Consider the following 18,633-nt stretch of genomic DNA (forward strand, 5'->3'; position numbering starts at 1 on the left):
GACGAGCCGGCCGCGCGCAGCGTGCACTGATTGCAAACCGAGGAGAGTGCGCGAAGCGGATGCACTTGCTTTTCATCCGGCAGCAGGGCCCGCGCGTACCGCTCTCTTTATACGTTTTCTTTCAGTCTCTCTCTCTTTATACGTTTTCCGCCCGTCAAATGTCCGTTTCCTGCGCTCCTCTCTGTTTGACCCGACCCCCCCTTTTGAATTACGGGTAGGTCGTAGACAGCGCGCTGATCGGGCAGTAAAAGCCGAGTGCGTTCATAAATCAGAGGACGCTGCAGCCGGCTCACAAGCCGGGATAACGTGCTAATAGCGCGGGCACAAAAAACGCCATTGACGCTGCTCAGCGATACTTTCTGGCCGAAAACAACAAAGCTGAACGAAACGGGCTCCAATTCACGGTGCGGCGGCTCGCTGCGTGTCTAGTTTACACTGGCTGCGGTCGACTTTTCCCGTCATATTAAAGTAACTGGGCGCAATTTTCGCGCTCTCGCACTCACGCTCACTCCCACGCACGCATCCACACAAGAACACCCCCCACACACAGCTCTCTCGTGTGTAGTATTCTTGTATGCGGTGTTTTGTGTGGATGCGTGCGTGGGTGTGTACATGAGTGCCAAGATGCAGAAACTGCGCCTAATTACTTCAATATGACAAAATACCAACTATCCCCACAGCAAGTTCTACTGAGACCTTTTCCGGCATTCGAGTTTGTGCCAACCGATCTTGTTTCGTTGTCTTGAGTTTCTTTCCTTCATTTTTAATGATGATGAATATTGATCATTATTGGCGCAAAGGCGAGGTGTGGCCAAAGAGCGCCAAGGCAACTTTTTTTTTTAGTAAGGGTAAAGTTTCTAGAAGAACTTCCGGACTTTGCCAGCTGTGGATGCTACCACTGCGGTCTCGCCGAATGGCTTATACACAAGACAGCAATCATTAATGAATCGGTTTATATCTAGCCTTCTGGACTAGCCCCACCCGTGTGTCAGTGGCAGGATCTGTTCTCTAGGAAATCACGCACTACAACAAAATGTACCTGAGTATCCTAAGTGCAACAAAAGTATGCCTTCGTGTGTATAATTCCTTTATCGAAGAATTATACACTCTAAAAGAAATTATATATGAAAAAGTTTGGTGCGTCACCCCGAGGCAGTGTAGTAAGTGTTCACGTGGATCTTGGGAGCGATGTATTGGGAGTTTTCACCTTTTTGATAAGTTGCCTGACAGGTATGCTGCAAGTCTCGACGCAAAAGATGAGCAGTTTTAGAGCCTTTAATTGGCTGTTTCGCATGAGCTGCGCTTCACATATATTCCAACATGAGCATTGGATCTGCGTGGTTTATTTCTTTTATGTTAAGTTGGTAGTTTGAGTATGCTGTGAATTATGTAACAGTGTTGCCTGGAACACTCGAGTTTATTCAGCCCAATCAAACGTTGGCATTGGAGTAGCCACATATCTGTGCATTATGGGACTTAATGAAAACCTATCGAGAACGAACTCATGATCTGTGAACGTCTGTGATCACGGTCTTAATAGACAAGGAGGTGAGCCAGTATATAATGCCCTGGACTTCTACGCACACCACACTTCAACACATGGTAGCATTCATGCGGTGACGCCGTGGAAAATCTCTTACTCTTGATCAGCCAACACTAAAATGCTAATGATGGCCATCGCTATTATGACCTCAAATAGACAGCAAAAAAAATTAATAAAAGTAGTGGGTCTGCTGCAGTAAGAATTGTATTTGTGCAGTTGCTGTGGCAGAAAAAATAAACTTGTGAAAATATGTGTTCTCATTCGCTGAAGGAACTCCATAGAGATAGAACTGATAAAGTTCTGGGGCAATGAGCGCAGATGCGATCCTGAAAGAACACCCTGCCATTTGGTTAAGTTCTTTTGGTCAGTGGCTACAGGACAGAAGGCTCATTGAAAATACCAATTTCAAAGAAATACAGACGTGCTAACGTTACCTAGGAGTATGCTATTACAGAACAATTTTTCTTTCAAGCAAATGACAGTGTTCAAAAGCACGTTGCCTATTTTCCTAAGGTTCGTGTTCTACTAAATCCGTCTGTTAATTCTATTCTTCCCTTTCTATTTACATGCCAATGCAGAGTAGACAACAAGCCTGAGACTTAGTCGCCATCTCTGCCTTTCATTTACCCGCTGTTCTCCCTGTTTTTCTATTTATGCTTTTTTCCTCTTCACATTAGCCATCGTACCATAGGCACAGATGATACTGAGATGACTGCGAATATTGATTTCAAACGATGCAAAGTCATACTATTTGCAGAAAAACTACCATTGAATTGTAAAAAATTATCCGAAATATTCTTTGATTATTGACTGGCTCAAAGTTCGAAGATGGTTATGAGGATCACGGAATAACGATGGAATTTGAATGGTGTACCTACTTCATCAAGCTAGCTCAAACTATGTTGTGTTTCAAGCAGTTATCTTTCTTAAATGGTTTCAAGCGACAGACCACAGGGCTAGGAAAAAGTTCAATGTCCGCGAGCTATGTATTGAATACTGTGTTGCATAGAAATGGTTTGTGTACTCACCGTGTAACAGGCGGTCAAAACAGTGTTCCACATCGAATAAAATTGAAACAAACTGTTAACCCCTATTTCTGGCCACTGTTTGTAAATTTGCACAAGAAAAGCGAACAATCAAATTCATTATAGTAATTTGGTTATTAGTAATTTTTTTGCTGAACTATATCTACTAATGAAACTTCACAGGTGCAGTTCAGAAGTGCAACTATACGCTTTGAGTTAAGTTTCCGGCCGTAAATTAGTACTTGGAGGCACAAAACTGAGCGTAGCATGTAGTATGATGCGTTGAACGTAACATGAAAGCGAATATAAGAAGCTCCACTCCTATCGAAATGCGGCCAGAATGGCCGTAAATTGAACATTTTTGTCACTGATCAAATGCATATTGAAGCGACAGCGTGCTATTGAGTGCATTCATGGGTGGCGGCGCTAAAATAAGGTATCCCCCGACCAAGGGGAAGTATTTAGCCCGGTACAACATCTTTAGTAAACTACTTGATCCTCACTTGAATGGCCTGCGGTTACAACGCTACCAGAGCCAAGACCGGCAGACAGCCATAAATCATGGCCGTGGCAGCCTTCTGACAGCCTGTGCAGGCCGCCTCGAAAATGTGTTGCGTCTATGGGACAGCTTTCTTTTGCCTACGCAATTGCCTTATGGACATCGGTGAAGTATTTTCGCGATGACGTTGAGGGTATATATACGTGTCCTTTTTATGAAAGCAGGGTTCTGCTTAAGTAATCCCTGCTCATGATAACTCGTGTCGGGATTCGCAGCAATGTGTTGGATCAAGTCTAGAGTCCGATTTTAGGAGGATGTCTGCGGAGATAGTAGGGCAAGGCAGAACTTTATGGAGAATCAAAGTGGCATTCTAACATCTTTTGGTTATCGATAGTGATTACATCCCAATAATTTCTAGCTATTGATGACCCTGTAAGCAACCGCGACAACTCGGAATATCAATCAAGTCGTATGTGTCTTTTTTTTGCACCGGACATTTCAGTGCCTAATTGTGTCTTACGTAACCTTTTCTATCACTAGTGAGTATTTCTTGAAGTGATTTGCGTTACTCTTACGGAAAATTCTCCAAGAAGTCACCTTGTGCTTCAATTAACTTCTAAACAGCGCTATAAATAGAGGGAAGCTGGATGATATTTTGACGGCGAGAGCAGAAATAAGAACCAAATCTTTCGATCACACGGTAGCATCTATATACTGAATGCAACAGCGTAACAATGCTGGTTAAGCTCAAGTAACACGCAAATTAGAAGGACCTTGCCATATATATAATATTGTGCTATATGAGCGTCCATGATCCACCAGCCAATAAATTATATCAAGAAAGGAAGCAAGTGAGCTATCGAGTTTGATACAACTTGGTCAATTTCCGATTCTATAAAGAAGTAGTGGCAGGTTCGATGCCTGCAGTTAATAGTCAGTCCTTACCTATAGGTGATTAACTTCAGGTAAGCCAGCGACTGGCTTAAGCGAGGTACTACACTTAAGGGGGCCCACTAGTGTGATTATGGAGAAGCAGGTACCTTGTCAAGGAAGAGAACCCAATTTTCACAGAAATGTCTTGTTTTTATTAGCAGCATCATTGCTAAATACCTTCCAACATGCTTAAATCGTGGAGATTTGTTTATTTGTTGGTGTCTGCTTCTGATAATTAGAAACATCATTTAACAACGATGTCGCGCATATGTGTTCACTACAATGAGGAGCATTACTGTATGCATATAGAGCCCATTTCCATGCACAGCATAGCTGTATGTGTGTTTTTGTGAAAAACTGAGCACTTTCCATGTCTTTGTTCCCGTTATTGAGCCTAGTGCCGCTCTTTTCAGACAGAAGTAAACCGACTAGACTCGAGACCGTCTTCAGAAGCAAAGATCTTTGTACTATGGCCGTGCTCATGGCTCGTGCAAAAAGTAATGAGGACGTTGCTACAGTACCTGAAAATTGTTATAGACTTGTTGCTTATATTCAAGCGGGCGCACCAACAGTGCTCTCTCTTTTTCCCTTTTCTTTTCGCACCTTGTTCGCTTGTTCTATGTGGGGCAGCAAAGCAGACTCATATCTGGTTAGCCTACCTGTCTTTCCGTGCTAATTCTCTCTCTCTCTCTCTCTCTCTGTGTGTGTGAAAACCGTGCCTTACCTCCGAAATGATTATCCCTTGATTGATATCTTCAAAACATGTGTATACATCACAAACTTAGCGGACGCACGGAACGGCAAGCGTTCTGTGCCTTTGTCTATGCTACAGCGTCCTCGTTATCTCGTTTTTGTCGATCGCTTCCACAGCACGGGGTGCACTGCAAAGGGAAAGGTCCACGTTTCTTCCATTGCTTCCCTTCCTTGGGCCAGTGTCGCTTGACAGCGTTGTTTCCGAAATGCAAAAAATAACTGGCTGGCTGGAAACCGCAGCCGCAGAGAGATTGCCGGAAGGCGCGGATAATGAGACACCGGCTTCGGGCAGCAGGGCGTACCACTTCGCTTAGCGTCCGCAGCTAATGAGTTCCTGATGGCTGCCGCGCGCAGGCTATAGGTGCGCGGCCGGGTGCACCCTCCACCCGCGGGGGCGCGGGCGCGCGCGCGGGAATTATGCGGTGCCGTCTTGAAACCGGGCCCAGAGGCGCGAATGTACGCTCAACGAACGCTGCCGCTCACCGCCTCGTTAGGTGTCGTTTTTCTTCGCTCTTTCCCCAACCGTGACAGTAGAAATGGGACCGTGTAGGCTTTGTCGAGGAGGTTATTCCTCCCTATACAGTAGCCGCAGCAGCGACCGAAACCCGTTCGCCCGGGAGCGAGTGAGTGCGAGCTATAGCCGCTGGCCAGGACGGGATGCCCGCGCGCTCGCCAACCCTGCACGCCTCACCGACCAGTATCGTTCTCCCCGATTGGCAATTACGCGATATGGCCACCTCCGGCCAAACCTGGATCTCAGCCCCTCTCCATCCTCGCCCCTGAGTGAGTGCCTGTGGCCGAGCTCTGCCAGCGTCCACATTTACGGCACGCCTCGAAGTGCACGCGCGCTCGGGCGCCTGGAACAGCGGGCCGAATGCACGCCGCGAAAGCAAATCGCGAGGAGAGTAAGTGCTTTCATGCGATGCCATTGCCAGCTAACGCACTGGTTCGGGTGCCAAACAGCGGAAGCGAGAGCAACTCACTCGAGAATAACGCAAATGCATGCTTCGCTATTTTATGAATTGATGAAAGGAGCGGTGTGTTATTTTATGATGATGTGCCTGCTATACGCTCTGCTACGCTCTTATCATTCACTCGTGTGGTTGGTGCAAGTCTCGGGCACAAATTCGCCCCTTTTAAAAGTGTCGTTGCGAGATGCAGGCGCATGGTTAATCTTTTAAACAAACAAGTTTGACCACGTGGGATTCTTAAATCTCTACACGAATCTGAGTTCACGAAGGTTTAGTTTTTCTTCTTTTTTTTTACATTTCGTCCTCATCGAAATGCGACTGCTGCAGTTGGGCAGTCGTAGCCGCTACCAGGTGCTCAGCAGCACAACATTTGAGCCGCTGGGTCACCACGGTGAAATAAAAGTTGAGCGTAACGTTTGAGAAAAGTGCAGAAAGGGACACATAACCGGTATTGTCGGCAATGTCAGAGGCAGTTTGGAGAAGGCGCTCCAGAAGTACTTCTCTCGGCCAGCAATGCCTTTTAATGATTGTTTAAGAATTGCTGAAGGAGCCAATGCATGGCGAAATGGGGGGGGGGGGAGAAGAATCCTCCCTACTAATGACCTACAATTCGGCGTTTTGGGCACAATAGTGTTGAGTGAGTTCGCAGCATTTGTTTTCACTTCAATGGAAGGCTTTCAACTCAAATAATTGGTCTTTTTGTTCCTTCTTCTTTCCCCGGGGAAAGATTGTTTTATTTATATTTCTTTCGCTTCCCACCTTTAAATCTTCTTTAGCTGCTTTATAGGAAAAAGAAAGGGAAAAAGCAAGCGCTTTAATTTATTTTTTATCAATGCTCTGTTCTTTAATATTATTGTCCTGAATGTTAGACGGTTTTATAAATAATGACCTAAATATTGTGGCCAATGAAAATATTTTGGAGTGATTCATCCGTATAACATTTATGATGAGAAAAATTATCGCAACAAAAGGACAACGCACACAGGAAAGTAAGACAAAGTCATATACCAACGAATGAACTGCAGCGGAGTCAAGTCTGTTCTTTCTTTGTGTGTGTGTGTGTGACACATTATAGTCCAAAATTGTAAATTTGATAGCTTAGCATCAATATCTAGAATATCAGTATTCATTAGGAATCACCGCGCTGAAAGCAGCCGAATTCGCCTTTTTGCCTCATGAAGCCTACTATTTGCACCGCCGCTATCGGTTTCTTGCTGTATTGATCGATGCAACATTGAGCTGCAGGAACGTACTAAAGAAATGCCACCTTTATCGAGGGCATGTCTGAGTTTATTTTCTTTTTTTTTCTTTCATGTAGAACTAAAACATAATTTTGGTATTGACGTCGGCATCATATTTTATCGCAAGAACTGTACAATTGTTTGTTGATAACAAATATCTTTTTGCTGGCATTACTGCAGATAATATTCAACTTCGAGCAATGCTTCACATTATAAGAAGAACGGGCACTTGAAAAAGTTTCAGCGCTACACTCGAAAAACGTATTGGTATGTGTACAACGCGCGCGCGCGGTAATACACTCAGCTTTCAAGATAAAATGCAAGCTGTATCGTCTACCAGAAAGAAAGCGTTTTACTCGTCGCAGCAGAGCGAGGCATTGACGCAGCACGGTTAGACGCGAGACAAGACTCTTGTTACAGCGAATACAGACAGTGGCTTAGACGGGCTTTCTTCCGACAAAGCGAGAAAGATACAACTGTGCAAAATATTTCGAGTGAAAGTCGAGTACGGTCAAGAAATACGAAGTATAATAAACTGCGTCTTGATGTAGTTACAGAGCGAGTTGTTTTGTACCTCTCATCTCCCGTGCCGGCGGGCTGTAGCCTTACCCCGGGACTGACATATCTTTCACGCAAAATGCATCGGACGTCCTCAGTATTCAGGCAGCGCTGTTTGCAGCCGCTCCGGATGCATCTCTCCTTCTTGGCTACGCGCCGCTGGCCGCCGTACATGTCCGTGTTGCCGCCGTTCTTTTTGAATCAAATGGCTCGCCTCCGTTGATAGCCCTTTGGGAGCTTGCAATGTGCTTTCTTTTCGTATGCTGCGTGAAAAGCACCGGGAGACAGGGATCCAAGAACGGAAGAGAAAGAGCAGGTCTGCTACTCTGTGCGTGTCTGTTATTAAAAGCGTGCAGCGTGCTGAACTGCACGGTTGGCGATCGCTGAAGATGCGGACCGCATTTGTTAAAGTATTACCAGGTGACAATGATTTGTCATTAGTTTGGGCCCGCGAGCTAACCAATGATTTCAGCCCCAAGGTGTTTCCGTTAATGTATAGCATCCAGAAATGAACACTCGTGCCTGCAAGAAGCTATAGGTCAACGCTGACGCTATTTGGATGAGGCCTGATAATGTTTCCAGACGGCTGTACGGTTCTACTGAGGCGGAGTACATAGCCCGGCACGCTCTTTCAATTGCATGCCAAACACGACAAGCGAACGACGCCGTTGCAGAAGCGACGCCGGAAGGAGCGAGAGATAAATTACGTTCCGGACTTTTAAATTGAATGCTGCCTCCAGCGCTTTTTTCCGTCTATATAGATTCAACGCGCCAAGTGTGGGCCAAAAAAGAATGCAAAAAAAAGAAAGGAAACAAAGATAACAAAAAAAAACACAAATTGGACACATTGTAGAACGCGCGGCTCGGTCAGCCGGCACGTGGCATGGATGGAGCTATATAGAGGCGAGCAAAAAAAAAAACAAAAAAAACCCGGTGCTTTGTTGCCTCGTGCCTTCTTGTTCTTGCCACGTTTCTAGCGCTGTTTCTTTCCCAAACACGTATCAGCTCACCTAGTCATGTTGTTGTCTTGCACATTTGTCACGTGACCAACAAACGCTGTAAAGAAATGTCATTTGTCTTTGAGCAACTGGAACATTTTTCGTGTACTTATTGAACGACATGTTACAAATTTTACGCTGTCCTGATCATCATACTGTGCCACACGCCCACAATTTATTACCGTAGACGCAAAACCAATCTGCATTCACGCCCCGTTATTCTAGATCTCACGGATCAGCTTCTAATGTACGAACCAATCAACATCGAATGTTATGAACGACGACAGGTTTTGGCCATGCAGAAAATAATTACGCAGATTGTCACCCCCGTTTACTGAAGTGGAAATCGTTTGAAGGCGGAAGGCGTTGTATAACGAGCACGCCTTCTTTAATGCAATTATCGCTCTTAAGATACCTTATGCACATTCTGGTAGACACCGTCTCTTACCATTTTCCATCGACTTGAGTCACTGGGCAGTCCATGGCTTAATGGGTAGAGCAGTGGGCTGCTGTTATGAGGGAACCGGGTTTGAAACCAACCATAGGACACACTTGGGCCACTGGGTATTTGACAGTAGGTATGCACCACTCTTCAATGAACCTCATTGACGGCCCTTTTGGCCACCAGGTAGGCGCCACTGGTTAGGCGCCACTCCTTAATTGCAAAGAAAAAAAATGCTTATAAGATTTGATGATGCTGGGCGGAATCATCGCCATGTCGAATATATTCAGACTATTTTGTCTCAATATACATCCCATTCGGGCCAGGATAGACTTTGAGGCGGTACCGCTAGATGGCACAGCGTGCACAGAGAGAATGGACAAATGCAGCAACAGAAGCTCCCTGGATTTATGTAGGTGGACGACATGCTGTTACTAGCGGATGATAAAAGATATTTACAGGCACATGCGAATATCTGTGGCAACGCAGTGACGAATCCAGGCCTCCAGTTCAGTAGAGACAAATAGGGAATTGGGATCTTTAATGAAGAGACGAATAATTATGTGGTGTTAATTCAACAGCAAGTCATACTCAAGCAAGTCAAACAATATAAATACCTCGACGTATACATAAACGAAGGGAAAGGCTTACTCTAGCACCCACTAAGAGAATCTGAAAATGAAGGGGAAGTGGAATGCTGCAATAATGAAAGACCGAGCACTCCGGGGCGACAATAAGTATCAGGTGGTGCGTGGAAACTGGAAAGGAGTAATGGTGCCAGTGCTAACGTTCGCAAATGCCATTCTATGCCTAAAATCGGATATCTTGTCGGGGCTGGAAGTTAACCAAGGGTTGGTAGGCCAGTCGGCTTTGGGAGCCCACGGTAAAGCCACAAATGAGGCAGTACAGGGTTACATGAATTGGGCCTCTTTTGAAGTCAGAGAAGCACAGAGCAAAATTAGTTTTGAAGAAAGACTCAGGAACATGGATGAAAACAAATTGGCAGTTAAAGTGCACAAGCGTGTGTATTTGAAAAGCGTGTACACAAAATGGAGGAAGACGTCAAGAAAGTTGGCAACCAAGTGCAGGGTAACTGAAAATGTAAATAGACAACCAGGAGTTAGTCAATAGAAAGAAAGTGAAAGAAACAGCCTGTTAATTGGATGAAAAGAATGTAAACAAAGATGTTGTATCTCATGTCAGTGGGGGACCAGGCAAGGGATCAAACAGGAAAACGGTGTTTATTGCCCGAAGCTTACGGGCTCCTGGTTACATCTAGAATCAACGGTTCACGCACATAGCAAGACATTATAAGTACTTGTGCGCACATGCGCACTAACAGCAGTCTGCTTATCAGGCGCGCTATCGCCGACACAACACTTCCTCCGCTTTTATTATGAAACTACCAAAGTTCACGTTCCTGCTTGGAACCTATCAGGTGGTCGACGATTTCTAATTGGGTAGCGTCGATCCTCGTCACCCCGTGCGGTGTCAGCCTGCGACGTCGGTGGTGAGAGAGAAACACTAGCTGGTGGTACTGAAAAGGCTTGTCCCGATCCGGGGTCGCTGTGTGGCCCCACGGTGAACCCATCGCCTTCAACGGAGTTTTCCGCAGCTGGTCCCGATCCGAGGTCGCTGTGTGGCCCCACGGAGAACTCATCGTCTTGAACGACGTTTTCCGCAGGCACTGTCGTGCTTTGAAGCAACTGGTTCTTGTGACGCCGCCACTCCAAGCATCCTGAAGGGGTTGATACACGAACCTTGAAAGAGACTGGTCCAGTCTGGGCCATTACTACTGCTGGCATCCATTTTGGCTGTCCCCTGTAATTGCGTGCGAGAACATGATCACCAAGAGCGACTTCGCGCACTCGACATGGTCGGTTCACCGTCTGTTTGAACTGTTCGTAAGCCACCCTCTCCCCCACCACAGGTTTGAGCACGTCAAGGCGCGTACGCAAACGTCGACCCAACAACAAGTTGGCCGGCGCCTCGTGCGTTGTAGCGTGAGGAGTGTTCCGATAGGCGAGCAGAAACTTGTTTAACTTTACCTTCAGTGGTTGGCGCGTGTCATCCTTTCGCAGCGCATTCTTCAGAGTTTGCACGAAACGTTCCGCGAGCCCATTTGCGCTAGGATTGTAGGGTGCTGTTTGCACGTGTCGGCAGCCCATCTCTCGGACGAACTGTTTGAAGTCCTGTGACGTGAATTGTGGCCCGTTATCCGACACAATTGTCTCGGGGAAACCGAAACGTGCAAAAACATCTCTTAAACACTGAATTGTGGCCTCTGTAGTAGTCGACGGCATCACAAAAACTTCCGGCCACTTGGAGTGGGCATCGACCACTATGAGAAACATGGATTGTTGAAAGGGTCCTGCAAAATCAATGTGTATGCGTTGCCACGGCGCTGTGGGCCAGGACCACGGATGTAGTGGTGCTTTGCCAGGGGCGCTGCGTTGTTCTTGGCACTTTGCACATGATTGAACCATACGCTCAAGATCCGCTTCGATACACGGCCACCAGACATAACTTCGCGCGAGCGCCTTGCTGCGAACTATACCTGGGTGACCCTCGTGTAGCTCTTCCAAAACTGCACTCTGTAGTTTTGCGGGGATGACTACTCGTGTTCCGAGCAATATGCATCCTTGATGCAAGGTTAATTCATTGCGCCTGGTGACGTAATGTTTCAGCCTGTCTTCACTGACGGATCTTGGCCAACCTGTACTTATGAATTCTTTTACTTGTACCAGCTCGTTGTCGCGTTGCGTGGCACGCGCGATTTCTTTACTCGACACTGGCAGGGAGGCCAGTCGCAATGTATAAAAAGTTTCTTCGCTTTCTTGCGTCTCGTCCTTGACATAGGGAAGCGGCAACCGGGAGCAAAAATCAGCTTCGGCGTTATCGGCTGACTTCTTAAAGAGAAGGTTGTAGCTGTACGCCGATAACGTCACTGCCCAACGCTGTAATCGCGCAGCTGCAATAGGCGGGATCCCAGTTGTTGGTCCCAAAATTTGCTGTAACGGCTTATGGTCCGTGATTAGAGTGAATGATCGACCATAAATGTAGTAGTGAAACTTCTTTATGCCAAAAATTATGGCCAATGCCTCTTTTTCAAGCTGGCTGTATTTCTTCTCCGACTCGGACAACGTGCGCGATGCGAAAGCAACCGGTCGAGACCTACCGTCCTCGAAAACGTGGGAAAGTACGGCACCTACTCCGTACTGCGATGCGTCACAGGCCAGCTTCAATGGCCAGCTCCTTGGCCAGCTCCTTGGCCAGCTCCTTGACCAGCTCATGGCCAGCTCCTTGAACAGAGTTTCGTACTTGGCTAGCAAGGAATCGAGCCTTTCCTTCGTTCGAGAAGACGAGTCAAACACTGACCTTGAGATGTAGTTCAGACCCCAAATGCTGTCCCAGTCTAGACGTAGTGTGTGTAGCCATTCTCGTCCTAGCAGTGGTGGTCCTGCTTGGTCGACGAGGTAGAGCGGCAGCTGCGCTGTCCGTCCACTATACTGCACGTTGACAACCGCGACGCCACAAGGTCGGACGAGTGCTCCGGTATAGGTGCGTAGGGTGACGTCAGTTGATCGGTAGCTGGTAGAAGGAAGCCGCTTCTTGAACTGCTTGAAAGGCATGATTGACACTGCAGCTCCCGTGTCAAGTTCCATTTCTACCGGTGCATCATTTATATTTAGTTTAACAAAAATGGGAGCGCGGCTGGCAGCCCCTTGTTTGGAAATGCTGATAGTCGGCTCCTGTGTCACAACTTTTAGCGTTTTCAGGCTCCGTTTTTTCTTATACCCGTCATGACATTGCCTGTTGCTGCTCCGACAAGCTCTTTGAATGTGTCCTTTCTTCGAACACTTAAAACAGGTATCGTTAATGTGAGGGCATACTGCATGAGTGTGGCTCGGGGAACCACAGCGGTAGCAAACTAGTAGCGGCTTACCAGCTCTCGTTTGTACCTCGTACAGATCAGCATGTGCCTCTCTACTATCGTCTTCAACTTTGTGCAGCTGTGTGGCCAATGCTTCCACGACTCGAGTCTCGGCGACATTCTTCCGGGCTGCTTCCATGGCCAGAGCGCGGTCCACTGCTCTCGAGAACGTCAACGTGTCGCCCTCGGTAAAAAGTACTCGCTGCACGTCCTCACGGAGCAGTCCGCACACGATACGATCCCGTCGCGCTTCGTCTAAACTGGCTCCAAACTGGCAGGTCTGAGACAACTTGCGAAGTTCGGCAACATATTCCGGCAGGGGCTCACCTTCATGCTGTGCTCTGCGGTAAAACTTGGCTCGTTCGCCGATTACGGACGGCACTGGGGCCAGGTGGGCGTCCAAGATGCTCTTCAGCTGTTCGAAACTTTTAGCCGACGGCAGGTCAGGCGCCGTCAACGACTTCAGCAGCCCATACGTTCGCGGGCCGATGATGCTGAGGAATGCGTGCACCTTGTCGCTGTCAGGAACCTTGTTGACAATCAGAAAAGATGTCAACCTCTCCTTGTATGCCGTCCAGTCACTTGCGGTAACATCAAATGACTCCATCTGGCCAAGCTGTCCAGTCGACTGCATTGTCGCTTCTTTGTTATCCATGCACAGACAGCCGCAAAATCAGCATTCTTCAAAGTCCAACTTGGAACAGAGGCTGACTTTGAAAAGACTTGCCTTCTTCACCAAACTGACAGCGGCCTTCTGTCCCACCCTCGTCGACAGTGTTGTATCTCATGTCAGTGGGGGACCAGGCAAGGGATCAAACAGGAAAACGGTGTTTATTGCCCGAAGCTTACGGGCTCCTGGTTACATCTAGAATCAACGGTTCACGCACATAGCAAGACATTATAAGTACTTGTGCGCACATGCGCACTAACAGCAGTCTGCTTATCAGGCGCGCTATCGCCGACACAACAAAAGAGGACCATGGAGAGTTACAAAAATGAGAAGAAAGAAATAGGAACGAAAACTCTGTACGAGAACACAAAGGGCAGTGCCATGCTATTTGAGGCTCGAGCCGATTGTCCATGGACAAAAATATACCGGAGCAAATATTCGGAACTTGATGACGCATTTGTATGCCGCAGTGAAAATCCGGAGACCACTCAGCACATCCTAATGCAGCGCGAGGGGATTTACCCAGTGAGAACCGTAGGTAACGTACACCTTCCAGAAGCGCTTGGGTTTAAAGTGGACGGAAACGTCACCCGATCGAGATAAGCAAGAGACGTTTAGAGTATCGCTGGAATAAATACAGGAAAGAGATTGGATCTCTTACAGTCATAGCTAGTGGTAAGGAGGTAGATTTTCGATGAAAAGAGAGAGAGAGAAGGGAAGAAGGAAAGGCAGGGAGGTTAACCAGACTGACTCCAGTGGGGAGGGGAGTGGAGAGTGAGAGAGAGAGAGAGAAAACTTAGGTGTAGGATGTCTATAGTCGGGCACTCAAGTCTGTTGCCTTCAGCTAGTGAAAAATTGCTCGAACTGCTTTCTGTGCTAATGAACTGCGAGGCTAGGCTCCCAAGATCTTCGCTTCTGTAAGTGGCCTGTCATCCAGTCTATTCAAGGCACGCTGGAGAGTCTGACGTTGATTATCGAAGCGAGAACAGTGGCACAAAAAATGACTGATGGTCTCTTCACACTTGCACATAGCGCACATTGGTGAATCCGCCATTCCAATACGCTAGTTGTAGGAGTTGGTGAATGCTACTCCTGATGGAGGAAGAAGAAGAAGACGACGCTGTTTGATCTGTTGTCACCTCAGCTCTGAAATTTTCCATAAGTTTTGCTATTCATTGAGTGAGTTATTTATATCCTTGGAAGACGGACGCATCTTTAAGGCGGTACTGTCCCTATGGAAAGGGTACGGCTGCTCCGGCGCCGGCATATTTAAAAGGAAAGCGCCATCCGAAGGAAGCAAGCGTGGCGGAGGCGGCTACGGCCTCGCAAGGCGTGGAGCTTCCAGTCATCAGGGACGATCGGCAGTCCAGTGCGTCATCATCGCTCAGTGGGGACGACTCAACTATCGTCGACCCTGAAGAGGAAGTGGCTGATATGGTGAAAGTGGACAGCGACGTCTTCAAGGTAGTGAGTCATCGGAAGCAAAGAACGGTCAGAATCCCTCGGTAGTTTTACCAACAGAGAAAGGTGTTGATTTGAGAGAGCGGAACCCTATCAGGCTCTTCGAAGACATTAAAGTACTGCTGGGATCTGCTCCGATTCGCAGTCGCTTCACAACGCAAGGTGCTCTTCATCTAGATATCGCAACGGAAGAGCAAGTTGACATTCTTCTCCGGTGCTCTCAGATTGGTGACATAAGAGTTAAAGCCCGGTTGCCCCACTCCTACATGACTAACACATGTGTTATTAGGGGAGTACCAGTGTGGTATTCGGAAAGCGACCTCCTTGACTACTTGAAACCGCAAGGTGCGTGTTTTGCACGTGAAACGTATGATGCGCCGGGTGGAGAATCAAGAAAAAGAATGGGCAGCGAAGCCTACTAACTCTGTTGTGCTAACGTTTGCTCCTAACACCGAGCGCCCAGGAAAAATTGACCTCGGTTTTACCAAGCATGCAGTCAAAGAATTCGTTGAAACTCCTCCCCGATGCTTTAAGTGCCAACGCTTTGGGCATGTAGCCAAAGTTTGCATCAAAGATCAACGTTGCAAACGATGTGGTGGCGCCCACGATTACAAAGCCTGCAACGCAGATTTTGCTTGCGCTAATTGTGGGGGTGACCATCCAGCGAGTTTCGGTGGCTGCCTCTTCCGTGTTAGCGCCTTACGCCGTCGAGTGTCCTTCATTAGTGGTCCCAAACCACGACCTACTGAGAAGCCGGTACCTGGAAGTGACAAGTTTCCTGCGTTAGAGTAGGCAGTTCGTAGCGTGGTAACAAGCAACGTCAGTGAGCGACCTGACCATAGCAAGACGGCAAAGTCCTCTATTGGTGAGTCGGTTGTCCGATCTGCTTCAGCCAAAAGTGTCCAAGTTCCTCAGCGACCAGATCACAGCCAGACTCGAAGACAAGGAGGACATTCCCTTGCCTCAAAAGAGACGAAGAAACCAGCTGCAGCGGCCAAGAGTGGGTCCCAGTCCGCATATTTTGTTGAAGTTGTGAGGCAGTGCGTCCAGCAAAATAAGGAGTTCAAAAATCGGGATCTGTCCCACCTTCTGCGAGTTTTGTTTGAAGTCCTCCGTTCGTATGTTCAAGCGATGCAGACTGACACCCTGAAGAACTTTCTACAGCTCGTTCTTTCCTTTGAGTCCATGATTAACGCCTTCGCAGCGATCTTTACCTTATAATATGGCTAGTTTTGTTCAACCTCGTGCAACTAAAAATCACCGAAAAGTGCCGTTTATTATGCAATGGAACTGCGCTGGGATTATAAGTCGATTAGCAGAACTGAAATTATTTTTGAAAGAAACTTGTGTTCCAGTATTGGCCCTCTCGGAGGCTGGCCTACCAAGGGGGAGATCTTTGACTGGATATGTCGCACCCACGAATTGCAGCATAAAGTCATTTCCCGCAGGAAGTGCCGCCCTTTACATACGAAGAGAGATTCCTCATGTGGCTGTGAACGTCACCGATTTTTGCACCGATAGTATTGAGGTAGTGGCTGGGAGGATACGCCTCGGCTTCCGAACTCTTTCTATTGAATCCGTATCTCCGTATCTCCATCCGTATGTTGCATCCGTATCCGTGTCTCGGCGGAAGAAGGTAGCAATGGATTTGTTTCTCCAGCAGCTTTGTGACCATTGCCCAGCGCCCCGAATTATCTGCGGTGACTTCAACGCCCATCACTCTGTCTGGGGTGACAGAAACACAGACTCCCGCGGACGCAAACTTGTAGAAGTTATCGACAGTTTGGACCTGTGTGTGGCCAATTACGGAAGTCCCACTTTCTTCCGGCCTCCAGCCGGAAGATCATCTATAGACCCAACCTTGCATTCACCTGACGTCCGTGTGAAGTGGGCAAATGCACCTGACCGCATGGGCAGTGATCACTATACAATATTAGTGTTTACTGCCGACTTCCATATGCGCGGCGCTAAAATGAGCCATTGTGTTAATTGGAGCAAATACAGGGAACAACTTGCAAGTGTTTCTGGAGATGTGATAGACAGAATTATTTATGGCAAGATGGCTGCTACCACGGCGGTCAAGCTGCCTAGTCATTTTCCGACTCCGGATTTAAAACTCAGGAACCTTTGCGGAGCGCGCAGAAGGTCGGAGCGACAACTGATGCGGAAGAAGGATGACAGATCCTTGAAGACGACCTTCAACAGGCTTAACTATGCCATTCGACGCCACACGAACAAGCTCTGTAGGTCGCAGTGGGCGTCCTTCTGCGCTAGCTTGACTGTTTTTTCACCGATGACGAGAATTTGGCGAGTCATTGGTAGCCTTGCTGGTGTTTCTCGTCCTAGTAAGCCTTTCGAAGCGCTTGCACTGCTCAAGAAGAAACCTCTCGCGTGCTTGGCAGAGGAATTTGCAGATGCATTTGTAAGTGCAAGCTCAGGAATTCATCCCTGTGCTCCGCCTGCAACATCTACGTCTGTTATGGACGCCCCGTTCACACTTCGAGAGCTACACACAGCGCTCAGCAGCCTGCGGCGTCGATGTGCATCAGGTCCTGACGGCATTACCAACCAGATGATGGAGAACCTACCTCTAGAACACCGGAAGATGCTCCTAAGCTATCTCAATCGAGTATGCGAGACTAGCGACGTTCCTCCTTCATGCAAGGTGGCTTGTGTTGTGCCAGTGCTCAAGCCCGGCAAAGAAATTACAGACTTGGCCTCATATCGTCCTGTATCACTGACTTCGTGTGTGGCTAAGCCCATGGAGAAGCTGGCAAGCAAGCGTTTATCATGTTGGCTCGAAGATAGAAGGACTTTGCCAACAAGCAAGACTGGATTCCGCACAGGTTTAAGCGCGCAAGATAGTGTCTTGGACTTGATAAGTCATATCGAACATCATAGAGCTTTCGGCCGCTCAACACTAGCTATTTTCCTAGACGTATCAAAGGCTTGTGATAGCCTCCTTCAGAGCTCAATACTAAATAGGTTGCAGGCCATAGGCATACGGGGCTATCTTCTGCGATTTATTCACTCACTTATCAGTGATCGTAAAATTCAAGTGCGGTTAGGAAGCACCATAAGCACAGAAAGGGCGGTTTCGCGAGGTGTACCACAGGGAAGTGTTCTTTCCCCGACGCTGTTTATGTTGTAATGGCTGGTCTTCCCGCTGAAGTGCAAAAACATTGCAGGCATATCCATATGTCGATATATGCGGACGACATTTGTATATGGTTAAGCGGATATCAACACAAGCGTTTAGCTCTGATAACTCGACAGGCATTACTTTCAGTTCAAAATTACCTTCAAGGTATTGGGTTGACTCTCTCGGTGGAAAAATCTGGCTTCATCGTGTTTCCAGGTAGACGGAGACGGTATGCGCAGCTGAAGATAGACCTTCATCAATCTTGCCTTTGTCAATTGAAGCACAAGTGCTTTTTGGGCGTCATTATTGACTGCCGTCTACAGTAGCGACGAGCTGGGGACTCTATTGTGACATCACTATCTCCGCGTCTCAATGTGATCCGTAGAGTTGCAAGTGAGCAATGGGTAAATCACCCTTCTTCAATGATCAGGCTGCACGATGCACTAGTGGCGAGTCGAATAAT

At 47.5% G+C, this 18,633-nt stretch overlaps 2 protein-coding genes across 3 annotated transcripts in view; one reads left to right on the forward strand and one right to left on the reverse strand.

The window, feature by feature from the left end:
* The window catches only part of LOC142572643 (neuroligin-4, Y-linked-like), a 745,917-nt gene that overhangs the window by 457,394 nt on the left and 269,890 nt on the right, over positions 1–18,633 (forward strand). The gene's annotated exons all lie outside the window — the stretch shown is intronic.
* On the reverse strand, positions 10,186–13,531 carry LOC142573340 (uncharacterized). The gene is made up of 2 exons (XM_075682997.1): positions 12,342–13,531; positions 10,186–10,784 (listed from the first exon to the last, which is right to left on the reverse strand). Exons 1-2 carry the CDS (start codon positions 13,529–13,531, stop codon positions 10,376–10,378), a joined length of 1,599 nt encoding a protein of 532 aa, XP_075539112.1. The 3' UTR covers positions 10,186–10,375.

This window comes from Dermacentor variabilis, chromosome 2, assembly GCF_050947875.1.
Source record: "Dermacentor variabilis isolate Ectoservices chromosome 2, ASM5094787v1, whole genome shotgun sequence".
Lineage (NCBI taxonomy): Eukaryota > Metazoa > Arthropoda > Arachnida > Ixodida > Ixodidae > Dermacentor > Dermacentor variabilis.

Bases quoted from the DNA above. Each gene is read 5' to 3' on its own strand.
- LOC142573340 (XM_075682997.1), bottom strand. From the start codon at position 13,531: ATGCAGTCGACTGGACAGCTTGGCCAGATGGAGTCATTTGATGTTACC. The intron at 10,785-12,341 runs GTCAGTGTTTGA...ACGCAATTACAG, and splicing joins GGTCTGAACTACATCTCAAG to GGGACAGCCAAAATGGATGC.